The sequence below is a fragment of the Thamnophis sirtalis genome, unplaced genomic scaffold, assembly GCF_051295495.1.
Source record: "Thamnophis sirtalis isolate CommonGarterSnake01/CBP01778 unplaced genomic scaffold, rThaSir2_p1.2 scaffold_3, whole genome shotgun sequence".
NCBI lineage: Eukaryota > Metazoa > Chordata > Lepidosauria > Squamata > Natricidae > Thamnophis > Thamnophis sirtalis.
In genome coordinates, this window is record NW_028261383.1 from 145,462,384 (window position 1) to 145,474,370 (window position 11,987).

At 41.5% G+C, this 11,987-nt stretch overlaps 1 protein-coding gene across 3 annotated transcripts in view; it reads right to left on the reverse strand.

The window, feature by feature from the left end:
• Positions 1 to 6,295, reverse strand: part of HLF (HLF transcription factor, PAR bZIP family member) — a 72,960-nt gene extending 66,665 nt beyond the window's left edge. Inside the window, exons 1-2 of one of the 3 annotated variants that reach the window (XM_014061494.2) lie at positions 5,766 to 6,295; positions 2,508 to 2,843 (exon numbers count right to left, since the gene is read on the reverse strand). In XM_014061494.2, the coding sequence (XP_013916969.1) occupies positions 2,508 to 2,843; positions 5,766 to 5,871 (442 nt within the window). In that variant the 5' untranslated portion in view covers positions 5,872 to 6,295. Of the gene's footprint in view, positions 1 to 2,507; positions 2,844 to 4,869; positions 5,112 to 5,765 lie in introns of those variants that run through there. The other 2 variants (XM_014061495.2, XM_014061496.2) reach the window with 2 other exon arrangements.
• Positions 6,296 to 11,987: the final 5,692 nt, after the last annotated feature.

The following is an 11,987-nucleotide window of genomic DNA, read 5'->3' on the forward strand; positions in this document are numbered from 1 at the left end:
TTTCTCAAGTAGTCTTCTGGGCACTCCAACAAAGGGACCGTAACATGAGTATCTGTCAAATGAGACGTATTAATCACATGCTGTTCATAAATGTTGTAATTAGACTGCTGATATTGTTATAACAACACTTCATTAAAATAAATCTGAATTCTAACAAAACTAAGATTAGCTTCACCACTTGCAAAATTCTTCCACAGACTTTTTTTAAAAAAAAGTTAAAATCTAACAGTAATTACTTTTATGCAAAACTTCCTTCAATGAAGAATGAACTATTCAAACTCATTGTGAATTTTAGTGTTTCTCCATTATTCCTTCAAGCACATGCTAGTGTCCTGCTATTAGCATTTTGTGTTGCCTCCCGCTACCGCCAGGTATCAATGAACTACAACACCCTGGCTGATAGTGACAGATGCTAAGAACCATACTTCAGCAACATCTGGAGATCTACAGATTCCTAACCCATTACAAACAGATACGCAACCTGGAATGTAGGTAATTCCAGCACCTCTCATGAACCTTTCAAAACACCCATTCAGACATGGCATTAATTCTAAATGTAAGATGGTAGCTCTCATGTAATTTATGCAAATATGGAGAGCCATTTTCCTACACCAATATGGTAGCATTTAGGTAAGGAATTACATGGGTATAAAGCATGGTTCCTTTACGTGCAAATATACTGGTTGGCTCCCTGCACATAGAGAGCTACAACTGATAGCAAGTGGCTCTACTTATGTGGTTCTTGGGAAAAACATTATCCAAATAACACAGGGAGTTGTCTCACTTTGACGACTTCCCTCCTTGCTCCATGTAACACATTATGGAAAGACTTTGGTGCAAGGCTTCATATTAATCCAGCATATACCTGAACAGAAGACCTGAACAAGTGCTGGCTCTCTTCCAATAATCCCTTTCTTCATCTTACCAGCCTTGCTATATTGAATCAGAAGTTCTAAATTGAAACTTCTTGTATTTGTCTGAATGAGCATCTCCCTGCAGGAGTTAGCAAATTCTGTGTATTGCAACCCCACCTTAAAATAATAAATGAATATGCATGGCAGTCTCCATGTATAGAACTAATGATTTCATTCAGGTTCTGGCTGGGCAAGAAATAAGTATATTGTTTAATTTTAGCACTAGCATTTAGACTTATGTACTGCTTCACAGTGCTTTACAGCCCTGACTAAGCTGTGTACAGAGTCAACATACCCCAACAATCTGGGTCCTCATTTTACCTACTTCAGAAGGATGGAAGGCTGAGTCAACCTTCAGCCAGTCAAGATCAAAATCCTGGCAGTGGGCAGTTTGCCTGCAATACTGCATTCTAACCACTGTAGCACACCACGGTTCTTTCTAACAATTGCATTTGAATCTACACATTATAAGCTGTTTTCAAACATTGTGATACTGCAGCTGCTCACTGCAGGTGTATGCAGGAAAAAAAGGAGAAATACTAAGAGTGAGTTTTGACAACACTCAACACTGTGAGTCAAAACTCTTATCTTGAATGAAGTAAGGGTGAGATGGATCTTGGCAGACTTGAACACTGGGCCCTATCTAACAAAATGAAATTCAATGTAGGGAAAAGTAAAGTCCTACACTTAGGCAAGAAAAAACAAAAGTACACATATAGACTGGGTGAAACCAGGCTTAATAGCAGTAACTGAGAGGGATCTTGGAACCTTAGTGGACAACCAGTTAAATATGAGCCAGCTGTGTGTGGCAGCAGCCAAAAAAGCCAATAAAATCCTAAATTGCATTAACAGAGGGATACAATCAAGATCAAGTGCGGTACTAAAACCATTCTCTAAAGCCTTAGTAAGTCCACACCTAGAATACTACATCCAGTTTTGGTCACCACATTATAAAAAAGATGTTGAGACTCTAGAAAAAGTGCAGAGAATAGCAACCAGGATGATTAGGGGACTGGAGATTAAACATACGATGAACAGTTGCAGGAACTGGGCACTGCTAGTCTAGTGAAGAGAAGGACCAGGGGAGACATGATACCAGTGTTCCAATATTTGTGGGGCTGCCAAAGAGAGGAAGGGGTTGAACTATTTTCCAAGGCACCTGAAGGCCAGACAAAGAATATGGATGGAAACTGATCAAGGAGAGAATCAACCTAGAAATAAGGAGAAATTTTCTAACAGTGAGAACAATCAACCAATAGAACAGCTTGCCTTCGGAAGTTGTGGGAGCTTCATCATTGGGAGGCTTTCAAGGGGAGATTGGACTGCCATTTGTCGGGGATGGTATAGGGTCTCCTGCTTGGGCAGGGGGTTGGACTAGATGACCTACAAGGTCCCTTCCAACTCTGTTAATCTATCTATCTACCCTGGAAAAGCAAGGAGCCTGTCCAATCTCCCATTCCCTGCACCAAATCAAGTCTCTATCCAGTACCTCACACATGTTCACAACCTGGATGGAAAAGGCTCCGTGTTACACAAATATGGAACTCCTCACCAATGGTGCAAAAAGAAAAATCAAAGGACCTCTTACTTTACCTGGCCTGGCTGTATTTTGCATGCAGTTTTGGGAAACCATAGTCGGGTGGACCGATGTGGATGCTCTGTGGCTGAGGTCCATGACCGATGGTGAGGCTGAGGTAGGTTGCTGAAGAGCTGGCTGATGAGGGCTGTGGTCGTGCTGGACTGGACTGGGTGGGATGCCATTCTCTGAGAGAAATTCTTCCAGGTCCATGTATTCCAACTGGAAAGTGTCACCATCATAGGGAAGTGTCTTGTCCCATAATGTAGGCCCCAGAAAAGCAGACTGTGGGACAGTGGCACTGGTACTGTCGTCATCCAGTTTTTTGTCTTTGTCTTTTTCTTTATAAAATGCTATAAAGGGAAGGGGAAGGCAAGGAAATGTGAGGATTTTTTTAGCTAGTTTCTTGCTAGGAAGAAAATAAAGAGAATCCTTTTGTACTTATTCTCTGTTTTGGGGTTCTATATTTGGAACACAATTAAAGTCTCTGGATACATTTTTCAGCTCATTAAGGCCATGTATGTTTTCCATCTCTGCTTTTAACTTGCAATTCATCTGCATTCTTGGCTTCAAGAAAATTGCAAGCTTCAAACAACACCACTCCAAGATTTCATCAGAATGAAGAACTGAAAAAAATTGCTCAAATGGGTATAATGGAATATGGGATTTGCCTGATCAAATCCTACATAAGTGAAATTACTCATAATGGTAGGATTTATATATCTGTGCTAAGCCATGGTTTATTAAACATGGTTTCATTTAAGCCACCACTAACTGGTATTACACAACACAGTCAGCCAGAGATTAGTAACCACAGTGCCTGTGTTTGTATACATTACACAGAATCCAAATAATAAAAGCAAGATTATGGTTTCTGCAATGCATGTAGCTCCTTCAAATAGGTTTAAGAAGAACAGAATACACATTGTGTTTGTAATGTATTGCTAACTTGCTTCAAATCCATTTTGAAGGGCAACATATCACATTTTAAATATAAATAACCTGAAGATCACCACAGCTTATTTATTTAAATGTTTTTATAATTCCCAATTACCTAGGTGAACATTCATGCTAGTTAGGAATTCTGGAAATGCTATCTTAGTAAAATAGCCTAATTTAGTCCAATCTTCATCATTTGCTGCTTAGAAACTAGAAATTCATAATGAGAAGCTATAAAACAAGCCAAACATTACCCAGGGGAGTCACAACTGCATTTCACAAGTTTGGTTAAAAATAAACTTGCAGCAGCAACAGAGGCTGGAACTATTAAGCCTCTTTTTAGCTTCTTCCTACAATCATTTCCAGATTTGTATCTCCCCTTTCTTCTACTCCTATGCCTGGGATTGTTTTGAAATGCACACTGGTTTTGAAGCTAAGAACCAGAACTTTTTGTACACTGTGTAGGAAATTGCAAAATTAATTGTAATCCCCCCTTCCTCCTTGGTGGACTTTTCTTACAACAAAGTAGCAATAAAATGGTAATTACAGATCTTTGTGTAATTTGTAGTTTGTTCCTTCACATCCACTGGATTTAGACTTATGCTGACAAATAATTATTGGCAGCCACTTCCTAAATTTGTAAGTAACCCTTAATGCATTTCTCAGCACCTGATCATCCTCTTCAAATATATTTTATTTGAACATTTACCATTCCTAAATCTGATTTTTCAGCACTGGAAATATTTCAAGTTGTTATCATGATCTAAAAGAACTACTCCAAAAAATTTCTGTTCAGAATGACATATTACATCAACATAATTAATCTAGATATCCTATTCTTGTGCTTGCATTTTTTTAATGAAAAAATACGTATATGTATTGGTTCATAGTCAACAGGAATGAGATGAGTCTAAACTACACTGCACAAGCATTAAAGTATAGGTGATAGAGAATATTACCTCAAAAATCATAGAAAATTGTTGAATGCTATACAATGCTTGGCTATTACTGACTTTTAAGTGCATTGGAGTTTAAAGGTTAGGGAATGTCAACTTTGTTAGAAATAATTCAAGGTTTCAATTTTATCTTCTGAAACCTTCATCAGAGGTTGAATTAGGGGTAAAATACATGTTGCAAGTTTTGATTTCAAGAATACAGCAAAATATCTGATTCAGGTATGAAATAAGTCAGTCCAGATTTTAAAAAAAATACTAGTATAGGCTTTAAGTAGTCTATGTGTATTGGGAGGAGCTGTGTGTACACATTTATGGATAAATGTATGCCCGTGTAATGCAGAGAAAAGCAGTATGGGGAGGCCTGTAATTCAAGGCACACACTTTCTTCAAAATCACTTCCACAGAAATAAAATGCCCCGACTTTTAAATCAAAACAAGGGCAAATAGTTGCTAGGGTGTGTAATACTGCAAAATCCCAATTTACCTGAGAGACACCCCACTAAAAAGGGGGAATTTCCTTCACAGAAGTGCACCATACAAACGCTCTGATTCTAATTCCCTCTTTTATGACTTCTTCACAAATTGTGGTATCGGAAGGCACCTTGCCCAAAAGATCAGCTCCAATTTACCACAGAACCTGCCAACCAAAAATAAACTATCCAGTACATTAAAAAGTACCGTCACTTTTCAGGTTCCGCTATAAACACACCGCACGCGCTAATTTTTGGAGCAAAGTGTAGCAAAGTAGGCAGTCGTTTTTCTTAGGCATACTTACTTGAGGGTAAGCCCCGAGTATTGAGTTGGACTTATCTCCGACTAACATACAGAGAGGCAAAAAGAGGCAGGATTAGACGGAATCGTTTGTTACCTCTCGGGGTAATCCTAGGGGTGTTTACCTGGAAATCAATCCCGCTTGATTCAGCAGAACCGATTCCCAAGGATCTTCAAGACTGCAGCTGCAGCCTCCGGCGAGCCGAAACACAAAAATGCGCCCTTCAGATTTGCGCGGAATTCTCCGCCTCGACGCGTAAAGCGCCCGATTCCCACAAGCAACGCTTAAGGCTAGACGCGCGCCTCTGGTTCGCACGGCTCGATCGCCGCTTTCAGTGAAACTTGTGCGCACGGCTTGTAAGCCTTGTCATGTGCGAATAGGCAGCAATATAGAATAGCAGAGTTGGAAAGGACCTTAGAGGTCTTCTAGTCCAACCCCCTGCTCAGGCAGGAAACCTTACACCACCTTACAACAACTCACAGGACCATAAAGCGGGGCGTAGGGGTGGGGGCAAGAGGGAAACCCACCGCTACACTCCTCCTTCCCGTTACACACACACACACACACACACACACACACACACACACACACACACACACATGTCTCACCATCTTCGTGATGCAGTGGCAGCTTGAGCGGGTTTTCCAGCAGGGATTTCAGCACCCCGTAAGTTGGGGGTAGGAAAGCTGGGTTCAAAGGAAGAGGTCGAGCCATCCCTCGTTCGCCCCTCTTTCACTCCGCCAATTTGGTTTAAACTAGCACAAAAAAAAAAAGAAGAAGAAGAAATAGAGAGGATGGAAAGAAAAGAAGAAATCCCAAATCGATCTTCCGTTCGGAAAAGGCTTCAGACGACCTCGCTCCAAGCGAATCTGGGCGCCCCTGGATCCCTTTTTTGCATCAATATTAGCAAAGTAGACCGAGGAGTTTTTGGTTTTTTTTTTAAAAAAAAAGAAAGAAAGAAAGAGAGAAAGAGAGAAGAAAGGGAAGGGGGTGGGGGGGGGAAGAGAGGCAACCCCACCGGCCAGATAAGCCAAGGGCGCTTTCTAGCTCTCTCGCTCCTCCCAGTCCTAATTGCTGGCTGGGGCCACCTGCGCCGCGCTCAGAACATTTGCACACCCATGTGCGGACACGGATCACAATGACGTCAGAGTTAGCACAGCTCCCCGGTAGACGGGCAAGGGAGGAGCTCGCGAGGCTCTGGGCCCTCATAATTCATCTTTGGGTTTCCGCCGCCGCCGCCGCCGCGGCTGCTTTTCATTCCATTGCTTTTGCTCGCTGATGTTGTGGGGGCAGAGCTAAAAGCGGGTTTCTAATGTGGAGGAGAACCTGCCTTCAGGAAAGGCTTTTGCGTTTCGCGCTGTGGGGATTTTTTTTTAAACCAATGAACAAAAATAAAATGAAAATAAAGTCTATGGTAACTTTAAAACCAACGGGTTTTTTTTTAATCATTTTTTTCCTAAATTCATTTAAAATGTTTTGCTACCTACCGCTCCGATTTCAGGGTGGAACCCATTTATAGGGAAACACAACAAAATGGAAAGGCTTAGAAGCCAAAACCTTAGAAAGCTACATTTGATTCATTTATTTACTCCTTTCTATTTAAAAGCCAGGATAAATGTTTTTGTTAAAAAAAAATGAATTTGCTGACCACCCAAAGGATAGCAGAGCCAGCCAATTCTCTAGGGAGGAGACTCTGATCTGCTCCTAATACAGAGGCTGGCATCAGAAGTGGGAATGTGGTTCATTTGCCTATTTCTGTAGGTTCACCAAGCTAGGATGAAGTGCTTGGCTGCTCTAGAAGAGCCAAATAAGGCCACTGGCCTGGTTAATGCAGCTGGGCAAGGCTTCAGTTTGGATCTCTAAAGGTGCTATGGAAAGCAGGGATTTGCCTCCAAAGCACCTGCCTGCAACTTCTACTTAGTGGATGGGAGACCACTAGGAGATCCCAAGACTTTGGACTAGGTTGAGGGGGTGGGCAAACATCCTGAAAGAAGGCAACTGCAAACAGGCCATTTCCAGCCTCCCGGTGAGGGAGGCTGTTTTCACCCTCCCCAAACTCCTATAAAGAGTCTGGAGCCTGGAGAGGGCAAAAAAAAAAACACGCCCACCATGCCATCACATGCCAAAAGCATGGGGAGTTTGTGGGGGGGGGGGTCGCGAACACATGCATGGGGGGAGGGTGCATAGAATTATGGATGCAGGCATGTGTGCACAGTACCCCACACACATACACACATTCTCCCACACTTTTGGCACACAATGGCAAAAAGATTAGCCATCACTGCCTTAGAGAATGCCAGAAGACATTATTTTAGCTATTTCCTTCCGAAATATTTTGGGCCTGAAAGAACAAAACCAGCTCTCTGAATTGGAGTTTTAAGACTTTTCTAAATTGGTGCCACATGTGTGAAGCTTGTTTTGCATGCAAGAAGCAACATCTGTTCTTCATTATCAGAAACTTTTTTTTTTACATAGGTGTTTTTATTGCAGCAAGCTAACCTAGGAGGCAACTTTTTTTAAAAAAGAAGAAAAGTGGTGCAATGGTGTTTCCTTTAGGGCTGAATGTTTCTGAAGACAGCACACAGTGCCTGGAAATTCCCCCCCCCCCCCCCACTGTTGAGAAAGACTTGTCAGCCGTTAATTTTTATACCTGCTCACGTGGTCATTGTGCTTTCAGGATTGGTATCAAATACTTGCTTAAATAAACTTCAGAACATTTTCTTTTGCCGAGAGCCACTTGCTGAATTTCTCCCCTGCCTAATCTTCCATCGGACTTCCCTGCCAAAGCTTTTGCCTCTCCATTCATTGGTCAGGTATTTTCTTAACTTACAAAACCTAAGCAGGGCAGAATTCATGAAGCCAACGTATGGGTTGAGCCATTCAGTGGCACTCCATCCAGTGAGAAAGTACCCCAAAAGTTACTGAACACTTGTCTTTCCCCATACTCCATTTACGATGTGGCAAGTTTTTTGGGGGGGCACAGGGGGTAGTGGTGGGATTCAGCTAGTTCACACCTATTTGTGAGAACTGGTTGTTAACTTTCTAAGCAGTTCGGAGACTCAGTTGTTGGAAGAAATCTCTTTTTTTTCCACTTTACATAGCTAATCCTGTAAGGAAGGCAGGAACGAAGCATTCTGGTGTTGTTTTTAGCTTAATCTTTATTGCCCTGCTTACAGAAACTGCTTTGGGTTCACCATGGATTATGGAATAAACCACAATAATGGTTCCCCATTATTTCAGAAACAGACTGAAATATGGGTCTGGGGCATGTGGGGCTGCAGCGATGACATGTGTCAAGACATCACCTCTTAAATGACATTTATTTAGGATGCAGATTGCATTGTATGTAATCTGCATCACGATATGACTAATGCATGTTACATATTGTGCATCACTCTTTGCAGTGATGTTACAATGTTTCATGGCTTCCATCAGGAGTGGTCAATGAGAACAATCTGTTGTTCTGGATCCAAATTAAAATTCTTAACAAGCGCCTGTCTAGCCTTTGCTTTACTACATACAGGGCATTTCAAAGTTGGCAACATGAAGATGTGTGAACTTCAACTCCCAGAATTCCCCAGATAGCATCCACAGGAGGGGACAAAGGGAAGCAAATGACAAGACATGTATTGTAAGGTGATGATGCAAATATACATTGCATTGGCATCCTTCAGTCTCAAAAGACCATGGTATCATGCTCTGGAAAGAGGTCAATGCTGGAGTGTTCTCTCCAGCACGAGGCCTAGGTAGATTGATATGGAGGATAGACTGTTACCCAAGCAGCAGATCCCCCCTCTCCACATCGCTGGAATAGTCCAATGGAATGGCAAAGCCAATACGATTGATTCCAGCTGCGTCGCAGGAGTTACCAGAACACAGGTTGTACACAGTCACGAACTGCTTCCGGGACTCCGGCTGCAGATTTTGCCCTGAGGTTGACTCCTGAAGCCTTTCCCAGTAGTGGATATAGCCACAAGGCAGTGGAGGTTTGTAATCAGAGTTTCCCTTCTCCTAGAAAATGGTTCTGCCGCTTTATCTGCCGCTGGGGCGTCGAGCCCTCTTCCGCTCTATATAACTGCTACAGTATTTGCATGTAAGTACGAATGGTAGGTTTTTGTCTCATGAAAGCACATTCTGTCACCTGTGCCTCATGAGTTTACAATGCATACCTATCATCAGTTCCATAATATACTAAATCACATAAACAGTCTTCGTGATGGACTACCATAGACAGCCCAAGAACTGGGATAAAGGGAATATGACAAAATGACAGCTAAGACAATGAAAACATTACCTGAATACAGCAAGTAGACCAAGTAGTACTCTCCAATTGACTAGTATCACCCTCCTTCATTCTGATTATAGATATGGAGCACCCTGACAGCCCCTTGTGTGCTCACTGAATGCAATGGCCCTCACATGGTTCTAGAGACACTGTACATACTTCTGGGTTTATACTTCCACAGCTTAGGGTTGACCATAGTGTGATTTATTTGCATTTGCTCATCCCGTCATATTGTGGTGAAACCTGGGGAGTCTACATGTTACTAATGTTTGGGGGGGGACACCGAGTTTAGTATAATATGCAATCCTAGCCCAGTGATGGCAAAACCTATTGTATGCATGTCAAAGATGAAATGTTGTCAAGCCTGCATCCATTTTTTCTTGTGGATCTCAGGCCAGACACACTTTCTGTTATTCTACTCTACATTTTCTATTGTGGGAAAATGGGACGGGGGGATTGTACGGAGTTAGATGATATGTAGCCAAAACAAAATTCTTTCTAGAAAGCCAAGGTCATCCTTTGTCTCTGCACCTCTACACCTAACCAGAATTGGATGGGTGGAAGCTGCCAGCATGAGAGTGGAAGATTGGTCCATGTGATGGACTTGTGGGTGTGGGGGCAAGATCTTGAACTTTCAACTGGGTGGGAAAAACCCGGAAGCTTTCAGATTCAGGTTTCCCCAGATGTGCCAACATGGGTCTCTTAATAAATTGGAACTTTGAGCAATACTTTGCCTTGGACTCTGATTTACTTTTTGATGCTATTTGGAACCCTGACACATGCCAGCTTTCACGATATACAACAACAGCTATTCTCGAAAGCATGGTCCATTCTTGTGTGATTTTTTTGAAGGCTAGGGAGGCCACACTCAGCCTCCAGGCCCTCCCAAAAATTGTTTTACCTGTAGTTCATGTTTTAATGATTTGATGCTTCTTTATATAATGCGGTACATAGCACTACGTGATTGGATTGGATATTTAAACAAAAAAACAAATGAATATGTAAAGAATTGTTTTGCTTATGTTTGGGACAGCAGAATCAAGTTAGGCATGTTCTAAATTTTTGACATACTGAGCCCAAAAGGTTTGCCATCGCTGCCCTAGCCAATGGCAGAGTAGCAGAAATTGTTCTAGAAGAGGCCACTTGATGTCCCAGCCACTGCGTCATTTTTCTTGGTGCTTCAATTTCACAGACAGCAATACAGTACTGACAGATAACAGGAGTTTTCGAGAGTACTGGAGGAAGATTTGCACGGTTGCTACGTTAGCTCTGTAGCTACAACAGAGCTCGCAGCAGCTTGAGATAGTAGGCACTCATAGTAGGCACATTTGCATTATCCTAGTGTCAAATCTGGCTTATCTACCCATGCAGCAGGATCATGGGTTCAACTTGCTCATCTCTAAAATGACTGACAGTTTTTATCCTTTCCCTTCTTTTACTGCAGCCCAACAACAGCAGCTCATCTATCTGTGTGCTTCTAAGATTTTTAAAAATCTTGTAGGGAAAAAGAACATTACAGATTTTTTTAAAATGGATGAATCCATTAGCGTTTGCTCTATCTTTTGTCCTTCATAGGCATGAAATCAATAGCACTTTGTCTCTCTTTAAGAAAATGAGTAAATTAGATTTCGCTGAATGTTTGAGTTCTTGAAAAATCACACATTTAGGGGTTCCTCCCCCCCAAAAAAACCTAAGCTATGGAGAGAGGAAAATAATCTATCCCATAGAAAACAACTATCTTAATAGACTCTGTGCAAAAAAATATCTCAGAAGCTATTGATGATCCTTGAGCAGAAGTACTTGATGGATTAATTGGAAAAGTTGGGCATAACAAGGGTACAGTGAGTTCCAAACCACCTGCTCAAGAAATAACCATGAGAATAAATATTGTTAAGTGGAGAGGAAAGAACAACTACTTGTACTCAATCCATGGCATTTAAAAAAACCAATCCAAATTGCTAGTTATTGGACACCGGGTTGCATAAACCCAGGGAGATCATTGACAGGAGTGAGGGTAATATCTGGCAGGAGTAGAGTGGGGATCAGGTGATGCATAATGCATTTCTGTTTGATATGTGCTTAAATAAATATGGGAAGAAACCTTAATGAGAATTAAGGCTAAGAGCGAAAGAAAATAAACAGAAACATAATCTTTGGGATGAATAGAGAATCTGAGAAATACTGATAAACAATACTAATCTGCAATTAGGATTAGAAAAAGAAAACCTTGAGAAGGAAAGAAGGGCAGGACGACTGTACTTTCTTCAGTATGCTTTCAGGCACAAAGCAAAGCACATAGCAGAATATTAATATGTGCAATATGATATTTTGCTAAACAGGAAAAGGAGGAAGACTTTTGTCCTCGATTGACTGTGAAACCAGCTCTTGATTGTGACCAGGCTGGGGGACAAGGCAAGTCTAAATACCAAATATTCCAGCATCAAAATGAGCCAGGATAAAAGATTTCCCACTGGCACAGTAATCTAAGCTTTGAAATATATGTTATATTTTTACCTATGACTTCCAGACATGATTTAAAAAATTA